Source organism: Pieris brassicae, chromosome 10 (assembly GCF_905147105.1).
Source record: "Pieris brassicae chromosome 10, ilPieBrab1.1, whole genome shotgun sequence".
NCBI lineage: Eukaryota > Metazoa > Arthropoda > Insecta > Lepidoptera > Pieridae > Pieris > Pieris brassicae.
Window position 1 is genome coordinate 17,661,034 of NC_059674.1, and position 23,987 is coordinate 17,685,020.

At 32.2% G+C, this 23,987-nt stretch overlaps 1 protein-coding gene across 1 annotated transcript in view; it reads right to left on the reverse strand.

Moving 5' to 3' along the window:
• The window catches only part of LOC123715019 (semaphorin-2A), a 347,042-nt gene that overhangs the window by 148,357 nt on the left and 174,698 nt on the right, over positions 1–23,987 (reverse strand). The window contains exon 3 of the mRNA XM_045669800.1: positions 4,500–4,626. Within this exon, the coding sequence (XP_045525756.1) occupies positions 4,500–4,599 (100 nt within the window). The 5' untranslated portion in view covers positions 4,600–4,626. The remainder of the gene's footprint in view (positions 1–4,499; positions 4,627–23,987) is intronic.

Sequence of the window (23,987 nt, forward strand, 5' to 3'; positions counted from 1 at the left end):
CGTTTATCTTCGGTTGAAGTACTGTAGGGGACATACATAAGCAAACCATACTAATGGCGTTACAACATAGTTTTGATTGACATGCCGTTATCATGTTTTGCTGCAACGCGCACACTTAAGACACGCCCATAGAAAAGACCATGGGTGTACCATGAATTAAACCCACGACCAAGACTAACCCAAGAGTTGCACGCTCATGACATTAGCGACTCTCTATTTAGCAGATATGGGCGACATTACTTTGCAAAGTTAAACGCTTCTTATATAAAAGTTTCGAAGTTACTACGAATCTTATTCAACTAGCAAAACAATTTCAATATTCCGAAATAGCTTGTAAATTTCAATTTGATATACAAATATAAAAATTGGCAGTTGAATTCAATTTTAGTAACGAGCTTCAAAGTTATCGTGACGGCTTTTTTACTAAAGTTTTTAGGCCAACGAGATGTCTCAAGTATGTAATTTGATGGAAAAATGTTTCTAAAATGTACTTCATATTACACTTCTTAACTAGGACCTTTATTGAATCCTCGTTTGATGGCGGGAGTGACACTGGGTCCTCCACTGCGATCTTGTGGGAACTACCTGAGGTGGTTTTAGTGGGTTTTGTCCACCTAGTCTCTAAATAGCAGTTTCGTGTAGGTCGAGGCTCCACTCCAAGCGTTTCCACCTCGGTTATGGAAAAATTATGTCATATAACAAAAATGTATATAACTATATGTGTATGTAAGAGATTATGTAATAACAGAATTGTTTTAACAAATGTGTTAGAATTAGAATGACTACACCCCGCAACATCAGAGACGTCTTACAGGTTGTAAATTGTCAATGTGTCAAAGTCAACTTGTCACTAATGCGTTGAATCGATCATTGACGTTAGTTGCTCTCTGAACTGCGCCTGCGCTGGGCGTGCCTGCTGACGTTGTTTTTATAATTAAATAAAAATATCGAACTACCATAGTGATAATAACTTGGTAAATATTAATTCCAATCTATATTTACACACACATTTTTTTTAAATTAATCCTCAATGGTCTTTAATAATCTCATTTCTACTACTTGCAAGATTCAATAAAATAAAAAACAAATAAAAATTTTTCGCTATAAATATAATAAAGATGAAGTTTTAGTTAGGAAAATCAGTCGTACAATTCACAATTCTGTAAAAACTGTTCATTTGCTAGAAACGTCCAAAATGTACCAGAACTGAAAGTGACGAATCATCGTCAATACCCGCCAGTATATGAAGTACTATTTGTTTCTGTCCTGCTGCCATCTATACTTTTAATTGGCGATAGATCCGACCAGACATGTTGACATGCTATTCGTTTGGTTGAAATATTTGCTGGGGAATTGCTCAAAAACAACTGACGATCAATGTGCCATGACAAAATTTCGACTGAAATCTACTTATATTTTACTAAAGAATGTTAAAGTTATTTTTTTACGTTTAACTGTTATTTAATATTTATAAATTTAATATTTATATCGGTTTTATTCTAAATTTTACTTAATATAAATTGGCCTGGTCACCTGGGACATTGGTGGGATTATAGTATACAAAAATAAATTAAACTATAATATTTTAAAATTAATTAAAAAAAAATCCCTCTAATTTTATTGTTTAATTTACAGCGTCAACGTAAAATATTTTATTCCACACCTAAACGAAGAAGTTTCATCAATTTCATATCGAGATAAAACTAGAAAAAATACCTATAAGTTAAAGAACCCTTTCCTAAACGAATGGCTGGCAACGTATATAGCAACTATCAGTGTTATGAGTTCCCGCGGGTTTAGCTTAGACAGGAAATATTTTTTCAATCTAGGTTTCCGATATTTTTAATCTGATATAAAATTGTACCTACTCTTTAACATTGCTATATTCTGTTATTTTTCAAACGGATGTTTGTTTAAAAACGATCAACATAGAACAACGAACAATATTAAATGCAAACATCCTTTATAAAAACAGATCGTTTTAAAAAAACTGCTACTTCCGGAAAACGCATAAAAAATATACATAAATACTACACTGGCACACCCTTACCACTTTTTAGGGCGGGGCCTCAGATTTCTGTATCTGTTTCAATATTACCCCAAAACTATTTTAATTCATAAATGTTTTCGTTAAATTAACTATAGGAAATTGTCCCATTTATGACAAGTTATACAGATAGATGTTTGAATTCACAATTTTCCAACAGGGAAATTTCCTTCGTACGTTCCTTGATAAGGACCAGTGCATAATCAAGGCCAGGTCTAGAAATACTGATATTTTCTTTACTGTAGGAGCATTAATTGCATTTCAAACTAGTGCAGGAGTGATATATATATAGTAAAATAAAATCTAAATATTCCCGTGTATGCTTAGGTAGGTATGCGTGTGACTATATATTTAATATTATATTATGTATATTATTTATAGCAGACCCTTGTTCTAATAAAAACATTAATACGAGTTAATAACTGTAATATAATAATAAAAGATATTTCGAGAAACGTTATTTTTTAACTGAGATTATGTTTTCCTTTTACTTTGCAAAGATCATATATAGTTATTATTTAGGTACACCAAATGTAAGACCGGTAAGAAAATATTAATGTCAACGTATTGAAACTTGAATACCCTGAGGTTTGATTAACTTTCGGGTAATATTACTTGTAAAGGTGACTGGCAACACACTTCGTTGAGGGATTACACACGCCTTAAAAGATTACATTTCAACACGACGCTATTAATTCAATTAAGAAAGCGGATTACTTGTCACTATTGTACTGCTAACCATGCGTTATAATTTGATAATTTTATTACAGTATTTTGCGGATTATTTGACACAATATATTTTTGCTATTTTTCCGTATTTTCACTACGAATAACAAGCTTTTCCTTAAAAAAACTATGGAAAAATCGTCGTCTCCCTCTCTCTGTTATGCGTTTTTTCGTTTATCGCTTGGTACAATATTTAAAATGGGTTTGGTGTATTCCAAAGAGTTCCATGAAAGTTCAAATAAGCGTTATTAAAAAAAATGTTTATTATGGAAAATTAGACACATCACATACGCCACATCCTTAAATTTGAATTACAGACATCTTGACTCATCGGCAAAGAAGACAGAGGGTGTAGGACATTACCTGGACAATATAATCGTTGAAACTTTCGAATAAAACAGTATAGAGAAAATAAAAGGTGGTTTAGAATATATTTTTTTATACTTAGTTATTGTATTATATATTTTGCATATTTTTTAATAATTAGGTTGCATAGTATCTATTTATGTTATTTGTTCTTAGTTTAGCTATGTCACCTTAGTCATCTATACAAATACAAAATTAATTAACGCAAAATACATTTAAGAAAACACTTTTTGAACGAATTGAAGCGATGTATACCAGCGTGCGTGGTGACGGTGACTGATGAAAAAAGGTGTTAAATGTCAAAAGTATCACAGCTGCAGAGAAAGTATTGTTATCTGTATTTATTGCCCCGGACTGGATATCGACTAAAAGATGACGGGTTTTTGCAAAAATTCTTGAGATTTTAATTTGGAAAATACATTGTTAATCTATGTAATCTGTTTCGGCTTTCTGTATTGACTAAGTGTTTTGTTTTATAATGTGTATGTAAGCTGTAATATTACTAGTAAATAATAAATAAAATACGCTGCTAAGCGTAAAACTCGAAGATGGCTGGACGAATTTGACTATTTTTTTTTAATTAATTCCTTTAACTCTGCTGAAGGTTTTCATAGAGAAAAAAATATTTTAAAAAACTGTTTACTACTATTTACTTCGGAACAACAAAATTGGTTCCATATATGTAGCTACTAAAGGTAGGCTAACTAAAAAGACATATTTAGGCGAAACGAAGGCTCTGGCATCAAGTATAAAATATATTACATGAGGGACTCAAACGATGGTAATTAATTACGTTTGGTTAAACTTTGACTTGGCTGTCCCTTTTAAATGTCACCCCTGTTTAAACAGATACAATCTATCAACCTATAGACTTGTCAAATTTTTTGAGACAAAACCTGTCTTATACAAATAATAGACTCGAACCCATTTTGCTCAACTTTTAATTATTGCCACGACTCAGTTCCAGAGAAACCCAACAACGGAACAATTTGGAATTCATTCAATTATTCAAACTTTTAATTAATATTAATAGGAGCTCTTTGAAAAGAAAGAAGGCAGATAAAAACTCCTTAGAAATCTGCACCTTGCTGAGAATTTATATTGAAAACAAAGCCACCGAAAACAGATGAAAAATAGCGCAAAACTAGTGAAAATCGTCTCTATAACATTGATTACTGCAACATTTTTAGTATCGTATATATTAAATGTTATAGGCAAATTAAACATTTAACAAATTATGTTATATATATTAGAGAAAGCATTTTATTAAACCACCTATTACGTAGGAAAAAGAACGAGTATGAATGGGTTATTAACAGTTTAACTTAACAGTGTTTGATGGGATTGAGATTGCACTTACCTTTGGGAAGTGGTTCTATAACAATTTTCACAGCATTAACAGAGATGAAACTGGAGAAGAAATAGAGGAAGATCATGCTTGTTATTCCCACTTCGTCCATTTTGAGCGCATTAGTCACGCGGCCAACCTGGAAAAAAAACATAAAATGGTCTTAAGAGAACCTAAAACATGTTTGTTTTTTGTCTAATTATATCAGAAACATATTCTATGTATGTTGTATACACCTATACAACTTTATTTCTACTAACTTCCAACTTGTGATTTAGTTGACTGTTTTGTTTTGTTATTTTTCTTTTTTAAATCTTTATATTTGTTTGCCTACATGTGTATGTAATTTTTCTTACCACTCAATATTACTTTGCTGTGGAATGCAAGAATGGTTATGCATATCACCTAGTTTGGAAACCAGTCTCCAAATACCTTTTTAACTTTTATCGTATTGTTTGTTGCAAATATAATGAAAGATATAAATAATAATTATTATATATATTTGACATTGATAAAAGCATGAAGACTAACCTATAATATTTATTTAGACTTCGTTACACTACAATATTTAAAAAAAAATTGAACATAATTAAATCACAAGGAGGGCAACTGGCGGCCTTATCGCTTTCGAGTGATCTCGTCGAAGAAAAAACATGTATTAAATTACATAAGATGCATATCTTAGTATAGTATAGTAGTGCAAAAATACATGTTATACAGATTTATTAAGATAAAACTAAACAGGAACGACAAAAAAACAAACTAACCTAAAAATAGAAAGTAAAAAGACACATAAATCACGATAATTTAAGATAAGTCTCACGTCAGTTAGGAATATAGAAAAGGAGCTAAGCGAGCTAATAATAAATAAATAATAAAAAACAAATACTAAGACATATATAAAGCAAATTAATAAAACATATATATTGTCAATTCAAATTTCGCTCCATAAGTAAATAAACATGTAATAATAAAAATTATTAAAAATAAATTTTAAAAGTTTGGTCCCTGTGGCAACCTTGTGGTACCTTTAACGCTGGCAGCATTAGCATAGCATAGCACCAGCTCTGAGGTCACCGGTACTATCTATCAGGCGCCAACTTAAATCTTTTATTAGTTCCTTGACCCCATGGCCAAACAGTTTCTTCTTCAAAGGTAACAAACTCGAAGTTGGAGGAAATACTCTTAACATTAGATACAACAACAACTTGTAGATCTAACAAGTAGTTTCAACCAAATCTTACAAAATTTATAATAATTAAATAAGCCGATAATGAATAATTAAAATGAGAGTATTTTAATAATAAATAAAATAAATATTGAACGGAATCAATTATATGTTTAAGCCAATCCCTCAACTTTAAAGACGAGTTTGTGTAGACGGATTTGCATTTATGAATAATAACTGAAAAAGTTAGAGTCGCAAATCCGCTTTCATTCCGATATTACAGTAAGTATAATACGTCAAAGAAAAATACTGCCTTTCTTTTGTTTATACTTTGAGAGAAAGTTAAGAAGGCTTTGAGTACTTCTTTGCCTCTCCAACACCGAGTTTCACACACTTTAAGCTTAATAATAAAAAAGGGTTTATTATGGAATTGCTTTATATGATTTGTTCCTATTTATTTTAGTCTCACTAGCGTTTATCTTGCGCACCATGACTTTCGCTTTTAGGAATAAGTTGGAAATTGTATATTATTTGAATACACTTAAAACTCACATCGGACGTAAGCCTTAAAAGTGCACTGTGTGAAAGAAAATATCGTGAGAAAACCGGTAAGTCTTAGACCCAAACACCGAGGCCGTGTCATACAAAGAAGTGAGACCACCTGCTTGCCTCTTAAAGTGAAGAAAATGAGACAAATTTGAGGCCAAAACTAAGTCTTGTAGTGCCATGTATTTTGTCATATAATTTATTAGTTATACAATAATGTTCAGGTATGACGACAATTCAAATCAAACTTGAGGGCATGAAATCATCTATATGAATTGTCAAAAATCGAATACTGGGAACTGTGTGGAGAGACTTTTGTTACTTGAAAACTAGCCCTTCGTTACTACGTTTTTACCCTAAGTTTTATTTATTTATATTATTCATTTAAAGAAAAATAAATAACATAATATATATAAGGGACGCAACAAGCAGCCTTTATGCTTGCTAGCGATCTCTTCCAGGAAACCGCGGGCCTCGTAAGAAAGAAATATGATGGGTAAAGTTCATGAAGTGCATAACGAAAACTTTCATAAAATTTTTTTTATCAACAACCTTAATCTAAAATATTTTTTAAACTAAAAATTTAACAGCTAATCTCACGGATTTATGAATTTCAATGCAATACCCAATAATAATACAAGAATTACAAAAGTGACGATTGAACTGGATATATTATGGTTAAGAAATGTTTATGTATAAGAATTTATGGTCCACCTTCCCTAAAGGATCTTAATAAAAATTATGCAACGACTAAGGACCGTGTTATTGATTATTTGACAAATAATTATCAGTCGGCAGAGCAAGCAGAGCGATTGCTTAATTGTGTTTGTAATAAGGCAGGGGTAAATATAATTTCATAAATTATTTCTCAACAATCTCTAGTTTATTGGTAGACACGCGATACGATCTATATTTTTGTTTCAACACTAAAAGAGTCAAACTATCCTTTGGTCTTACTATAAATTTGAATGTGATTTATAAGAGTATTGAACCTTTAATATCCGGGTGTATACAATTATAAATATATGTTTTTTAATCAGTGGCGCTACAACCTTTTTAGATCTGAGCGTCAGATTTCTGTATATGTTTCATGATCATTAGGCGAGTGACCAGCCTCCAGTGCTTGACATACGTTGGTCTAAGCCATGCCCGATTCCTCAGGATGTTTTCCTTCACAGTTTGAGCGGATGGTGGCACACAGAAAGGAAATACATTGGTGCTCAGCCGTCGAACCTACTACATTGGGTATGAGAAGATAGCTAAAGTTTAGTCCTAGTATTATTTTATATGTTTGTAAACATTAAATATATAAACATGACCGAAGAATATTCCTAAGAAAATCATATAAAAAATACAGTTTAATCTCTTTGAAAACTGCTATTCCCTCAGCCTAAGATATTGACGCAAAATAATGTAGCTCATCATTTGTAGGTGAAAGGCACGAAAGAGGCGTTCTAATTACTGGCACAGGCGTGGCCTGTCTGTCACCACAGCTGATTAAAGCGTCAAGAAGCCGAAAGTCCGCGATAATTACTCGGCTTATTCTGTTCCAGATGTATTATTAGTCTAGAAATTAATTAATAATTTATCTTTCTTGGTTACAATGAAATATAGAAAAGTAATAGAGTTGTTTTCAATTGTAGGGAAAATCACCATAAAAATTATGTTCTTAAAGTTTTTACACAGTCAGTCCTAATATGTAGGCGAACAGCTGTCATAAAAATGTATATTTACATAATAATCAGTCAAGTAAGAGAAACTTACGAAGCCCCAAGTACTGTTTTAACCACAGAGACGTTTTAAATTGTTTATACCACTTCCTAATCTAAATTAATTAAAATTCAAGGAAATTCCAATGTTCGAAGGTAAACCACAGTTTTGGTCGTTTTGCACTTTCTCATCAAATCCGGTCTTATAACAAATGTTTCTTTGAAGTCGGTTCTATGTAAAGTGCTTTAAAATATTGGAAAAGGGTCTTTGATTGTCGAATAGATTCTATAACGTTTTAATATTATTCAAAGTTTGAAATGAATAGAAATTATATTGAAGTGTACTTATACTTTAATATTGCTTTATAATTGAAGTGAAACTTCTTTAACGGCGTTGTAAAAAAATACCGTCACATTTTCGGTTACGCGTCACTTTTTTCCGTTATGCGTCACATTTTCCCGTTACGCTCTATCTTTTTCTTGTCCCTACCATGGTTGATTCGAAGAGATTCGAAGCCATTAATAACAAAAATATATAATACCCATAACAATGATAGCAATAATCTGTATTCATGTCTATGATAATAAAAGCCTTTTATTAAACTTTATCTTATTTAACCAATTTCTGTAAAGTTGCATATAGTAGATCATTTTTCGAAAAATAAGGTCATAAAGAAGTTTCACTTGTTACGTGTGTATTTTATTTTATTTTTTATGTGTATTTGTCGCAGATTTAAAGCTATTAATATTTGCCAATTCGTGATTATCATCGTCCATCATGTTAATTATTTTTTTAAAAAACAACGTTAGTGCGCACATCCAGTGCAGGCGTCAATCAGAGAGCAACAGAACAAACGATTCAACGCCCTTTTAAAAAACTTTGAAACGTGGACAATTTACAATCTGTTAGATGTCTATGATATTGCGTGTATTGTCATTCTAATGAAACAAATTATATAGTATTCTCTTATTATCTCTGATATATTTTGATTGTAAAATAGGGAAGATAGTTATTACATATTTTATTATAATCATATATACGTATATTTTTAACTGACTGAAAAAGGAAATCAACAAACCTAGTGTGCTTCAAAATACATCGTGACAAAACTGACGTCCCTTGGACCCAAAAAGTCGAGGGTGTCAGGCACAGAAAATTCATCGCCTACTTGCCTATTAGAAAGGATAACGGAACAGATACAGTAACCTGAGACACAAACCTGAAAGGTTGTAGCGCCATTAATATAATAATATTTAAATGTTTAACAAAACAAAAGAGAATGTGAAATCAAACGTGGCGATTACTACCTGTGTCAAAGTATGCACCAACCTCAACAAAATTACAAAAACGTATTTATAGTACTTTAATTTTTCTAAATTAAGTCCAAGAAGGCCAAGAAGTAGTAAAAATATTGTATAATTTTTTTGCTGAACAAAATTTTATTTTAAATAAGGAATTTATTATATTGTCTCAAATGCGGAGATATTATTATTATTTTTAAAACTTAGTTAGTGTGTTACAACAATAACTGCACCTGAGTTTGGTCATCGAAAGCCGATGCAGAATATAAAACCCCACGTGCATCACTTCGTTTTCCGTCGTCCCGCAACTGAGCTGACTTTCTGATGCATAATTGCCGTACATGAACCCAGCGGCTTGAAGAAAAGGTCCTTCAAGAAAAGAGCGTACCGATTCCTTAAGAGGCGACGCCCTTGCGAACGTTTTGGCCGTCTGAAGGTCCATTGGCTAACACATAAAATCAAAAGCCAAAATAGTTAGTTTTACTAACTAACAACTTATAGGTTTAAACACATACATTTTAATTATTATTAATTATTCCTATATTTATTTTAAATTTTAGCAAGAAACTAACATTCAACTGAACTGAAGTTCGAACGTGAAAACAAAAAATGTAAAGTGAAAATTATTTCTGATTTAAATATAGTTCAAGACCACGAAGTTTTTAAAGTATTTATACGAAACTCACCTACATTCACCCCAAGTTGTATTTACATAGCTCAGAAGTTGGTCAAGATATCTTGAGACTCGCCTTTTGCTGCAGTGAGATGCGATATAGTGTACGCGAAGTTCTTATTTATATTTATTGAAAAAGTTGGAAACATTCTAAATTATAGAGATAAGTCGACCTGCCCTAATTTTTTGTAAATATATCTAATTTGTAAAAGTATATAGTTTGTATCCATTCTGTATATCTGTGAAAGTCTATATTGTAATAAAACAAAATGTGCGTGTACTACACACGTAAGAACTGAAACGTGATCATTGATTCCTATATTCTCAAACGATATTAAAAATTGCCTGTAAATTATAGGCGTCAATTCAATGATTCAAATTTTCAAATCAAGAATTTTATTTTTTAACTTAAACTTAACTTAAACTCCGTAACTTAGTGATAAGATGTACGTGAAGTTCTAACTAAAATAATCGATTCACAAATTCAATGAACGTGAATTTCTAGAGAAGAACTAAAACTTGTAAATTAATATAAAATCAATTATATAAATTTTATCTTTGTTATTGATTAAATTTTAAGCTATCTTGATAACTTGAAAGGCAGCGGAAAAGCTAAACAGAAAAAAATGTGTGCGTGTCTAATGTACACACGTAAGAAGTGAAACTTTTTTATGACCTTATTTATCAAAAAATGATCTACTATATGCAACTTTACAGAAATTAGGTACATAAAGTTAGATAAAGTTTTAGGAAAGGCTTTTATTATCATAGACATGAATACAGATTATTGCTATCATTGTTATGGGTATTATATATTTTTCTTATTAATGGCTTCGAATCAACCATGGTAGGGACAAGAAAAAGATAGCGCGTAACGGAAAAATGTGACGCATAACGGAATAAAGTGTGTCTATCATATAGACGTGAATACAAACAATAGCTGTACGAATAATATAAAAAAAATTATGTACCACAAAGAACGGTTCGGTGGCCGTCAATACTAATCTTATACTAGAATAATAAGTCCTGAGTACATACCTCGTTACAATATCTTCTTACCAGGAAGAAAGGTTCACAATATTATCAGCCGTAAGGATTTGGAGAAATCCTATTAGTTTGGGAACAAAGAAAGGTTAGAGTGATGCTAATACCTTGTCTAAACGCACTAAACACTCACTATAAAATTCTAAATGGTGGACGTAACTATTATCAATTATAATTAACAAAAAGTATATATCAAAATAAAAATGTGTCTAACGTAAGCCGAGTAAATCTCAACAATGACTCATTTAACAAATTTGACGGTCGGCCGAGAAAAAATATTTGGGATCAGCCTCATCAAAAATTATTAATTTAAAATTATGTATTTCGAACACAATTATTTCATTTTACCTTATTGCTACTAAGGTTACTACAGAATTTCATTAATTGTAATATAATTATTACTGTCATGGTTATCGTTATTATATATTTTTGTTATTAATGGCTTCGAATCTCTTCGAATCAACCGTGGTAGGGACAAGAAGAAGATGGAACGTAACCGAAAAATGTTACGGAATTTTTTTTCCAATTCAAAAGACTTGAGAAAGATTGTTTGAATTAAAACCTGCAGTTGAGTTTCATCATCTGACGTCGAGGCAGAATACAAAATTTCCCCCGTATCACCTCGACGTCCGTCGTTCCATAACTGAGCGTTTTTTAATGCAGTATTTTCGAAGCAATTCAACTTAAGGTCCTTCAAGAATAGATCGTACCAACTCTGCACCCGCAACCCCTCTGGCATTGAGAGGTGAGCCTCCTGCCCGTTTACCCCCAGTTCTATAAAAAAGGTACTCTAAATATCTTGGTCATTGTTAATTGTAGTAAACTCAGTCTGAAACATAGCCTTTAAGTAAATACTTTTTAATACTTCTGTGTTTCAACTAAAATACAAAAAACTTCACCAAAGGAAGCCAGAAGTTACTTATACTTCAATTGTGATTCTATAAGCAAACGGCCAGTCGTAAAGAATACTGGTATAGTTTATAGCTTCCTGCTTTGGACTTCTTTAATTCCTGATATCAGACGAGCTCAGTCTTTAAGTTTATTTAAAAATCTTCTTTTTGAGCTTTATCTTCTGCCTCGTAATGTACTACCTGAATAATATATTAATTGTGACTGATTTTCTTTAGTTTTTTGTTTTATGTTTTTTTTGTTATTATTAATGCAATTCTTGAAATGTACCCTCTGTAGGTTTTATTTTTTCTATACTATTGTTGCCTGGAAGAAATCGCTTGTAAGCGATAAGGTAAATATGTATAAAGGTTTATATATTATAGTTTATATATGTCGCAGTATAGTAATTAAATCACAGATTTAATTGAATCTCTAGACAGTTAATTAAAATGTATATTCAACGAAGTCGCTTAAGTTCCGTCAGACAAGTGAGTGAACGAAATGTTTAACGAGTTTCCGAAACGTTCCTAGGCAATAAGAATAACCTAACCAATTTACAATAAAGCAAAACACGGAAATTCCAAGCTCACAGTTCTTCACGATCATACCGAAACAACAATAACAAATGACATAATCATGGCGGAGTCTTGTTTTATATGGTTAATCAACACATAGTTAAACGTTTTCTACGCTGCTTTATTTAAATCAAAATGCTAGCGACTTGATTGAATATCGATTTTTAATTAACTGTCTAGAGATTCAATTAACTCTCTGATTTAACTACTTTACAGCAACATATATATATAACCTCAATAATAGATTTGTTAAAAAATCTCTAACTACTGTGTTTTAATTTAGGAAGCAATTATTTCACACAATGTGTAAAAGAATTAAACGAAGAATAAAGATGGAAATTAGAAAAGTGCGTTACTTTTTTATAACAAGACGAGGTCATTAGCGAGGTGAAAAAATGCAATTACACTCTCAACGGAGTCATTAACAATAGTTAGAGAATGCTCGTTACTGCCGCAATATGTTACATACTTAACACCTGCGAAAGTTGAAATAATAACGAATAATAAGGTAATAAAAACTGTAGGAATTACTTCTAGTTTTTATATGGACTTTTAAAAGTTTTGATCCAATATCGTGTTTAGGACAGTTTTTCTCTGTACCTACTGATTACATTTTTTATCAGTGTGTTCGAGCTGCTATCCAGCTCTCAATAGACATTCTATATCCGTAGGATAAATAATATGTTAAAACGAGTAGTTATGATTTTAATCTTGCAAAAGTGTCAGAGACATTAAGAAATTGGTCAGGTTGAATATTAGTCCTGAGCGGCAAGGAGTGTCGTGACTGCGACCATGAATAATAACTTGTGTGTCTCACATCAGGTTTCTAGGGACTTTTCTCTTTAATCAAGTAAATGTAGATTCACTTCGTATGATCTGCGTGGCAATCGTTTTTATTAATTGTAAAGTATGTCCTTTGCGTTTGTAAAGATGTATAACGTATAAATTACAATACATTATTGTATGTAAAGTTTGAGTAGCGCTCTGTGGGGGGAAGAAATAAACGGAAGAACGAGTTAACATCGTTCCAATACAAACGATGCGTTCCAACTGTCAAATCTGACATTATAGTTTGATGATGTCATATGTCATTTTGACATTTACTTTATAAAATCGATGTATTTAATATATTTTCTTCTTGCGTATATCTGTGTGTTTCCTAATAATAAATATATAATGTTAGACTAGACAGATGTCCATATTTATTTGTATATAAATATAAATATACATTATAAACCGATTATAAAAAGTAAAAACATTTTTAATAAAGCTAACAGTACTTTATAACAATGTTTTGTTTTCTTCATCTAGATTTAACTGAATATTTTAAAATAATTTTAAAAGCACTTTTAAATAAAATTCTAAGAATTACTCCAGTTTATAAAGACTAAACTATTTTATTTGTAAACCTGTGTATGAAGGTAGGGCGGTGTGGACTCAGTCCTTTGTACAAAGAAATTCATTAGAACTGCACTTGACATCAAAGTGGTCTTACACGCTGAATTCGGACTGTAAACTGCTTTTGAAGTGTTAAAATAAGACAAATTATACTATTTATAGGTTTGCATCGTTCAATAATTAACCGTCACATCCACAATTTTTAAATTTATTTATCATCATTGCATGCAAAATATCAGGTAGATTACTCTGTTCGATTCTGAACGTCGAACTCTTTATTTGCATTTATTGCCAGCTCAAACTGAGTGTGGTAATCTCCTTCTAATTTGGTGGCGTTACACCTTTTTTTTTATAAAATAGGGGGCAAACGGGCAGGAGGCCCACCTGATGTTAAGTGATACCGCCGCCCATGGACACTCTCAATGCCAGAGGCGTTGCGTTGCCGGCCTTTTAAGAATTTGTACGCTCTTTTCTTGAAGGACCCTAAGTCGAATTGGTTCGGAAATACTTCAGTGGGCAGCTGGTTCCACATAGCGGTGGTGCGCGGCAAAAATTGCCTTGAAAAACGCTCAGCCGTGGAACGGCGGACGTCGAGGTGACACCTTATGAGTTGTTGGCTATAAATTCCTGAAAATATTGACAGTATATCAGTTTTATATTAACAAAACTAAAACACTACTTGTACACATGTTGGGTTTATGATCACACACTACTTGGGTTTATGATCTTAAAGTTGGGAATCGCGAAGTTACAATTTATTAGTTACAGCTACCTTGTACTATTCTATATTAATAGTGTTTGTCTCATCAGGAGCAAACGTCGTTTTTAAAAATACCTTCCCGTCTTAAATTACGATAAAAACAGTGAGAGAGTAAGATATGTTTCTCACAGCTACATTTCAATACTAGTTACTAAAGCTCATTATAGCCCGTTGAGTAGTTTTTAGATTAGACAGTAACAAACATCTTTCTTATGACTAAACTTTACCGTCTGCTCTGCAAATAAGTTGTAAAAAGTATTTTTAATGTAATTACAACTTTGTACTATATTTTTTATTCATATCTGAGGGCACAATTCTACTTGATACTATATATAAACTGATATCAAATATTCAACTAAATCGAAGAAAATGCTTGCCCGATGCCTGAGTGAGAATTAGACTTCTGTGGCGATACTTGGTCGACTTTTGGTTTTAGACATACCGTTTTTGATTAACGAACGAGAGAGTTAATTTATGATCATTTGGTGCACAGGGATTCAAACGTACGATCTCAGTGTTGAGGTTTGCCTTGTGCCTAGACAATGTCAGTTAAACATTAATAATAGTATTTAAAATATACTTTTTTTACTCAATCAGTACGCTATAATATTTTGTATTTCGTGTCAAAAAATTATGGAACACTCAAAGTGGTACAAATAAAAACTTACTTATTCGGACCTTATACTAAGATTTAATACTTAGAATAAGCTAAGAATAAGGAGATCATCATTTCTTACTTATAAACTCTTTACAATGTTGTTAATACTACTCCCACGTTATGCCATAGGCACAAGACGGCAACGTCATATTTCATTGATAAACTGAAGAAAAAATTCTATGGAAGACTTTAGTAGTCACTTAAAAATAAATAGAATAATTTAATAAAAACGTTTTACAATTAAATTCAATGTTTTATTTGTTTAAACAACTTCATTGTTAAAAAACCAAAACTCTTGAAAATTAGCGCCTTCAAAAGGAACACAAACAAATAATTAAGAATATGGCCGAGATACACTGCTAAGTAAAGATAATTTTAAAATAACAGACAGACATTCTATTGAACACTTTAGTAGTCACAAAATAAATAGAATAATGTAACAAAAATGATTCAAAAAAAATTTAACAATGTATTAAAAATGATTTATTTTTTAAAATAACTCAATTATTAAAAAACTATCAAACTTAAAAGATTTCTTTAGTAAATATGGCCCTCACTGCTCCTCCAGGCAGCAAGCATCTTCAGAGATAGGTTCCTCTTTCAATTCAATGGCTATATTGTGCAAGACTGCCAATGATACTAAATACATCTTGGTTCTGTTCTGAATCCCCTGATCGGTTGTTCCATACACCAAAACATCTCTCTACACTATAGTGTTCTAGTTCTAATGTGGGTATAATTGTATGCTTCTTGTTTATGAGTGGTCGGATTTAGTACTGGTGTAAATAAATAAGGAGTGTAAGCATAGCCAGAGTCTTCATGTAATCTACCATGAACTAAATTCTTTAAACGGCTTTCATTAAAAATCCGTGTGTCATAGTTTATAGGTTATGTCAGACTTAGGCTTAGGCTGTAAGAACAGTTACGCTGACGTTATACTAGGTTCAAGTTATTCCGGGTTTATTAGTAGACATTTTACTTATTCTAAGGTTATTCTTGGTATGACATTTTATACCACGTTTACCTCTGTAAGACTGTTAATGAACATACCCTTAATTTATGCTATTTACTAGTTTTGTAGAAAATAAAGTCAACATAATATTACTTATTAGACATAATATATATAGGCTAGATTGTAATTCATGTAAAGTCGTACTTTCTATTGTAAACTGCAATAGATGCAGGAAAAAGCATTCAGCGCTAAAGGTCCACTTTGTTCCAAAATGAAATAAAAGGATCTACATGCTCCTCATCATATCTTTAGCAGTAGAAGGCTATCGGTTAGAATTCGAATGAATTTAATGCTTATCGTAAAACGATACGTTTATTTATTTATTAACACTTCGTTACGCAACAATATTAAAAAATAATGAACATTATTAAATCAAAAGAAGGGCAACTGGCAGCCTTATCGCTTTCGAGCGATCTCTTCCAGGCAACCACTGTGAATAAAGGAAAAAAAATGTATTAAATTACATAAGATACGCAAGTAGTGCAAAAATACATATTATACACAGTTAATAAGACAAAACTAAACAGATACGTTGTAATTTAAATCTGTTGGGAAGGGTGAATGTATGCAATATTAAGCTGGTTTCTGAAGGAACACATGGAATAACCAATCAAATGGAAATAAATCCATTTGGCCTGAACGATAAGGGAGGGCTGACCAACGTATGGTCGTATGGATTAATATGAGTTACTGCCAACTAAATTTAAGCGAAAGGAAACGCAATGCAATTGGGTAATTGGTTTTCAATTTTCTGCTTAGTTCGACTAGTTTTTGTTTTAATTGTCACATTTTAAAAGGTCGGCAACCCAACCTATTTCCTGTTTTTATTTTCTTTGTAACATAGGTGGACAAACTAACCTACGACACCCAAAAAGGGCAGTTGTCGCAGCTCATGAACACCCATTTTGTGTTGTAGGTCTTATCTCCCAGAGAAAGCCCCCACCGGGAGTCAAAGGAAAATGTCTTGTGTGATTAATTTAGATACACTCTAAAAATATACATTAAATTAAAACATATGAAACCAGTATAATTCATTTCCGAACGTTTAACAAGGTTTATTTAACCTAAGATGATCTTTGATCTTTGTTTGAGTTTAAAAAATATATATGTGAAGGTTGAAATTCTTCTGCAAGTAATTGAAGACATAATATGATTGGCAAAAAATACCAAAATTTATTAATAAAACACTAATCAGAAAAGTGTTAAGAAACAATTATTGGTTAAGGCGGTCGCGTGAAAAGTACCGAAGCTCTACTGTATACAAGACTCCAACAATAAACCTTTGCTATAAAAATTTAATCCGATTATAGTTCTTTGGAAGTAGGTCTCACCTAGACGTTTCTATTTTCACCTCTAACATTGGGTTTATTCACCTTAAATGTTCTAAATATGCTACGACAAAAAGCTTGGAATTCTATTTAGAAAATAAAAAGACATTTTAAATATATTTTTATAATAACATTTTACGAATATTCTGCAGTATACGATAAAACTGGTGGCGTTTTATTCTCTAAAAGATTCAGAGGGAATGGTATATATATATATATATATATATATAATTATTAAAAATTGAACATAATAAACGAAAGGAGGGCACTGGCGGCCTTATCGCTTTAGAGCGAACTCTTCCAGGCAACCATTATGAGAAAAAAAAGTATTTAATTAGATAAGGTAAGCAAGAACTGCAAAAATACATATAGATATTAAGACAAAACAAAACAGGAACAAGAAAACATACTAAAAAAGGATACATGAAAAATAAAAACTGCACATGTATCACGATAATTTAAGATCAGTCTCACGGCAGTTAGTAGTTAGTACGAAAGGGATACGATGTGGACAGGTATTGTATTTAAGATTAGTGAGAATTCCTATTTTTACCAACATATATATGTTATATTTAGAATTCGTCTCATGGAAGGTTTTTTGTTTTATAACCTACACAATATTAAATATTGAAATATCCTTGACATTGTTTCAGCCATATTGGCAACGATGGCAAGCGGTCGGATAGGATGTCTTTGATCCGTTTGAGGATGGGATGGGGTTTGGTATGGGATGTTACTTGTATACACTCTAGCCCCGTCCTCTGACAAAGCTGGCACGGCCGCTGAACAGGCGTAAAATAATAAACGCTGAAATATAAGTCTTTCCTTTAACTTTTGTTGCCTTAGTAGGCCTCTTGGTTCCTTGGGTTTCAAGTGATAGAGATAGCTATCTTCCGGTACTATTACCGAAAATATTGTAAATACGTTTTATTTTTGTTTTTAAATAAAAATAGTATTCCAATATCTAGATTATCTTAGTAAGCAACTAATCGTTGGAGGAAGTTCTCGTGTCTTCAGCTTTATTGTGTTTAAGAGCTTTATAGTGTCAAACTTAGATCCCCTGAGCATAAACTTAGTACTATAATTGTGTAAAGTTTGAGTCTAGACGAAGTAATCTGAATGCTTGATAGGCATTTATAAAATATTTTTATATGTGTTTCTGTTCACATATACAAAAAGATTATCTCAGTTCCAATTTGAAATAAGAGAGTTGAGTCACGCTCCAAGCTAAACTACAGCTACTGAAATTTTAAAAGCGCGCATTGGAGAAATATAACTGACTTTGTGTTCACATCGATATATTATTTCAACGTAGAAAGGTACCTTTTTGAGTGTACATCATGCCCACGTATGAATGCATTATCTGTTATGGACGAATTATGATAATTAGCTATAAACAGAATTCAAGACATTTTCATTGATCATAACCGTTAGTCTTAACGAAAAAAGTGTAACTTTCGAATCGAACTCGACTTGAATTTATAAAACAAGTTCCAAGGCTATTTGATCTCATTTTATTTGTTTACAAAATATGTCTTCATGACGAGGCCATCTCTCGCCAATCACTACTGTAAATCATACTAAACGTTGAATAAAGCGATTAATGTACGAAATTAGGTTTAAACAATTTAAATTTGCATTGTTAAGCATAAACAAGAGAAGCACCAAGCACTAAATGTATTCTCTCAGTCTCCTGCCAGATACATAGATGTTAGCGCAACAAATTACCACAGAATAATAGTTCTAGTGTACAACTATTTCGTGGTTTCCAACAGATGCTATATAGGTATTTGCTCCCAACTTTAGGTTCATTCTTTGATTTTAGAATTCAGGAAATGTATCGATCAACTCTACAGCTATTTTACCGATACAGGTTCTAGCATTTGTAGACAATCAGATCTTTGTTCCTCGATAGCTTTGCATTGTCTGTTCAGTGTTAATAACATTGATTATGCCCACATTGTGCGTTGTGATAGTAGGTTTTAAATGGGTATGATCAAGTATCTAGTTTTGAAGTATCGTCTGGTATCTGCTATTGTTAGATTCCTGGTTAAGTATCATAATATTGAAGATTGAACAATATACATATACAGAGGAATCTCTATAACTCGAACCTCGGAACGCTGAACGCGTAATCGCGGTATCTCGAATTATTTAGACTTTGTAACTCGAATAAAATATTATTTACCTAAGAAATATCGATAATACATATTAATACTCTATAACTCGATGTCAAAAAGGAGACACCGTAAGGCGTGTTCATTAAAATATAATTATGTCTTAATTGGAATTCCCCGAAATAATAGAAATAAAATCCAAAATGAATGTTCGGGTTCGGGGCTTCTAATCTATTGTTTTTGTCTTGTACACATACAATCTATCAATATACTTAAAAATCGCGCCCCTCTCAGTCGAAATTTCAGCAGTAAAATGATATGTACCTATCTCAAAGTTCTAGTTAAGTCGAAAACTTGTTAACTCGATTTTTTTGCATTTCCCTTGACATTACAGTTATAGAGATTCCACTGAAGCTTATTGCATGTAGTGTTAGGTAAATGCCTTCAAACTCTGGAAAAAATATTTTTTTACTACGCGCGTAATGGCGTACGCGTACGTAAAATATCGTGAGGATGTCGGTATGTATTAAGGAGCCTGCAAAGGCCTATTTGAAATAAAAAAACTTTTGATTTTGGTACGATTCCACCAAAATAGCGCGTGGCACATTTGTTTGCAAACATTTTGTGCAAAACAATAGCAGAACACGTTTGGCAATGCTTTGTGTAATTTTTGTGCGCGCACACTGTTGCACGCTTGCTCACGAACTTGTACACTAAGAAGATTTTCTGCCGACAGTTGCTAATATGGCCGGACAGGAGAATGTTGTGCTTTGTAATATATTCTTGATCATTCAAAAAATCACATGGCATAGTGCGCGTTCAATTAAATGTATTTGCTTTGGTAGCGGAAGTGAGATTGAGTTCGCGAGACGAGAGCACGTCGACTAGACTCCACTACTTGTACCGTGTGTGCGAACTTTTCTAGAATAATCGCGCACATTTTGTTATTGTTCGCTTGAGTGAGTCAACTAAAACAACTTCAGGACACTGGAGGAATCGTATCTTCCGAAATGCGTATCAAACACAGAGCTTGACAATAGACAAATATTACCAGATGTAACATCGGCAAAACCATTGCCCCCTTAGAAAGTCACAAGACTTCTTATAAAGCTTACAATATTATAGTGAATTAAATTGTTTTCTACAAAGGTTTATGCTGATAGAATCGTGTTATGGCGTCAAAGTAACAAGTATTTTACAAAAATTTTACTCAGGGTAACCTATAAATATTTCGTCTAACATATTTATCTAAACGCTTCGAAAGCAATAAAATAAGAGAGATTTATAAATTTGGCGAATACCTTATCGAATTTTAATGAGACCCGTGACAAAGGCAAAGACAAAAAACGGAAGATTTTCATTTCATCACATCGTTCATATTAACTTAGAGACGTAAATATGCACGCAATTTTCATTTATTCCTTTCCTAATGACTTTCACTGACACGGCGCAAAACCCCTCATTTTACACTTTGACGCGTTCACTTACGCCTATTTCTGTTACGATGTTTTCCAAAGTCGGAGTCGTTAACACCTTGTAATAAAGTTCAATATTCTACGTTGACATCAATCCGCGCACGACTTTGTCTATTCTCGGTCTTGCGAGTACCGATTGAACGGAATTTGATAGGTCACAACTCGTTTTTTTCTCTTACGAAAACGCACTTTAAATTCACGGCAAAGGTATCAAAGAGGTGCGGTAAATGACGGACTTATTGCAAAGGTATATTTTCGCTGTCATATCGTTTTGTCTATTGGTAATACGAGACTCGTTTCACACCTTGAACAAGAGAACCTTTTCTTTTCACACTTTTATAATAACACGGTACAAAAGAATCATGCATGTGTAAATATTAATTGCTGTGTTGCGTCACAATAAAATTAAACGTCGACCGCCTCGACTGGAGTTTTGTAATGTCCAAAAATAGAATGGATTTTAGCAGCTGCATCGCTGTGTATAATTTTAAAATGTCATTCACTGTCCATCGATTAAAATTTACTTAATGACACCGAGTTCCATTTGTTTTTCTACTTTGTCTTATTATCTTTATTACTTTATGGTTAAGCAATTAAATTATAAGAGAAGAAAGTGTTGAAAGTATTGATTTACAAATCAGTTTTTACAATATACTGAACTTTTGCAAAGATTACGATGCTATATAGTAACATTGTGTTGTTAAACTAAATGACGGCTCGCGACATTATTCACCTATGAATTGTAAGACCAAACTTGCGGGAATGTTTGTCTGTATCGGTGTGCACTGATATCACTAAAAGTTCTAAGTGAGTATAATAAAATATATACTTCTTCATCTGGAGCGATTTTAGTTAAAATACACAAGTGAAACAATTGTATTATAACGTGTTTAATATTTATACAATTATCAATTTATTAACAATTATCAAACTTGCGTTTTTATATGTAGAAATTAATGAAATGAAAAGAAATTTTGAAAATGGAACACTGTCCATCATAAAATAACGAACCTATAATTCATAGACGCTAGAACTGACCAATAGGTAACGTTGAATGCCAGACATTCCTCGTCCAGGTATGAAATATAGAGTTAGAGACGCCGAGTATGCGACCTGAAGAGACTTTCAACATAATATGAGAAATTCTGAAACTTCGAGACGTATTTATACGAAGAATTTAAAGCCAACGTTCGGAAAATTCTAGAACAATTTAAATTTTTAATAGGTACAGGCTGAAGGGAAATTAGTTCGAGGGTGAACTTTGACTGCGTTCTTCGAAAAATGCAAATCGTTATTGAAGTTATATTAAAATGATACTTTCTGAAATGGGAATTAATATTTGTACGTTAAAAAATAATGGAGGCTTCTAAAACCTTCTAAAAGGCTTAGTAAGTATAAAATCTAGTTAGTAACGTTACACATATATTATACCCAGAGAATAAAGTGTGCTTTAAACTCTTTTACAATTCTGTTTCAGAACTTATCAGTTCTGTTCGTCAGTTCTACGTCCTTAATTTGAGAACTAAAGCCGTAATTTAATTATTAGTATTTATTAAGCATTTAAATACAATAATTAAATAAATAAACCATACCATTTACTTTTTGTTGGTAATATATATTATGTTTTATAAATAAATGATATTTTGATTTAAATAAATACGAAAACTTCGAAGCAGGCAAACAAGTACTGTCATAAAATCTGACTCACTGTTCGTAAATAATAGCCTAATTTCAAACCCACTTTGACGTAGGTGATCTTTGTCACACACCCCTCAGAACATGGTTTTTCACTTTGAAGAGATGATATGAGGATGAGTGAATGTGATAACTTTGGAAATTTCATACAGATAACAATTTAGGGCGTTACCCCTTTCAATGTGATAGTTTATTTTAACCAAAGGTGATGTTATTCTAAAAGCGGACGGTCAATGTTTGTTCAATGCGTTTTAACTGATTGCTGAAGACAAAAGAAACATTAGTTTTATCACTAAAGTAAGATAACAATAATTAGTGGAACTAAAATCTTCTTAGATCCTCAGCTTTCTGTATCTGTTTTATGATATGTCAATCTTATAGGCAAGTAGGGTATCAGCCTCCTGTGCTTGACACACCTTGTTCTAAGCCATGCCGGATTCCTCACGATGTTTTCCTTCACCATTGTAGCGGTTAGTAAATGCGCATATAGATAGAAAGTCCATTGGTGCACAGCCGGGAATCAAACCTATTCAAGGATTAGAGCCTCACGCTGAAGCCACGAGGCCAAAACTGCTACTATCAAAGTAAGAATACTTGTTTTCTATTATGTTATTTTAATATTGAAAGCTCTGTGTGTCTATTTAATTCTATGTAAGATTTCCTAGAGACGACAAAGAAGACAAGATAACAGCCTTATCAGAAAACGTGGATCAAAGATTTTATTACCATGGTTACCATAGTCCTGGAAGATTATCGTAACCATAGCAACAACCACAAATCTTTAAGCTATAAAGGCACAAAGGAATAAAAAACAAAACAAAACACTGCAACTTTCGTAATTGGAATTCAGAACCTTTGACAGATTGGCTAAACATCAAGCATTTTCTGAATAAAATTCTATATTGGAAATTAGTGTAGGTTTAATATTATTCAGAAAACATGCTGAGAGCTAATACGTTGAAACGCTGTTTGTGCATAAAGTGTGAAATAAGGTTGTTCCTAAAATGTCAGAATAAATATACAACGTAACTTATCAATCTTTCCTTTTCACAATGATTTGCATTAAAATTATATAAAATATTTTGTAACGATCATGCACTATTCTCAATTCGTTAATTTGTTTTGGGTTAAAGTTACTTATGCTATAAA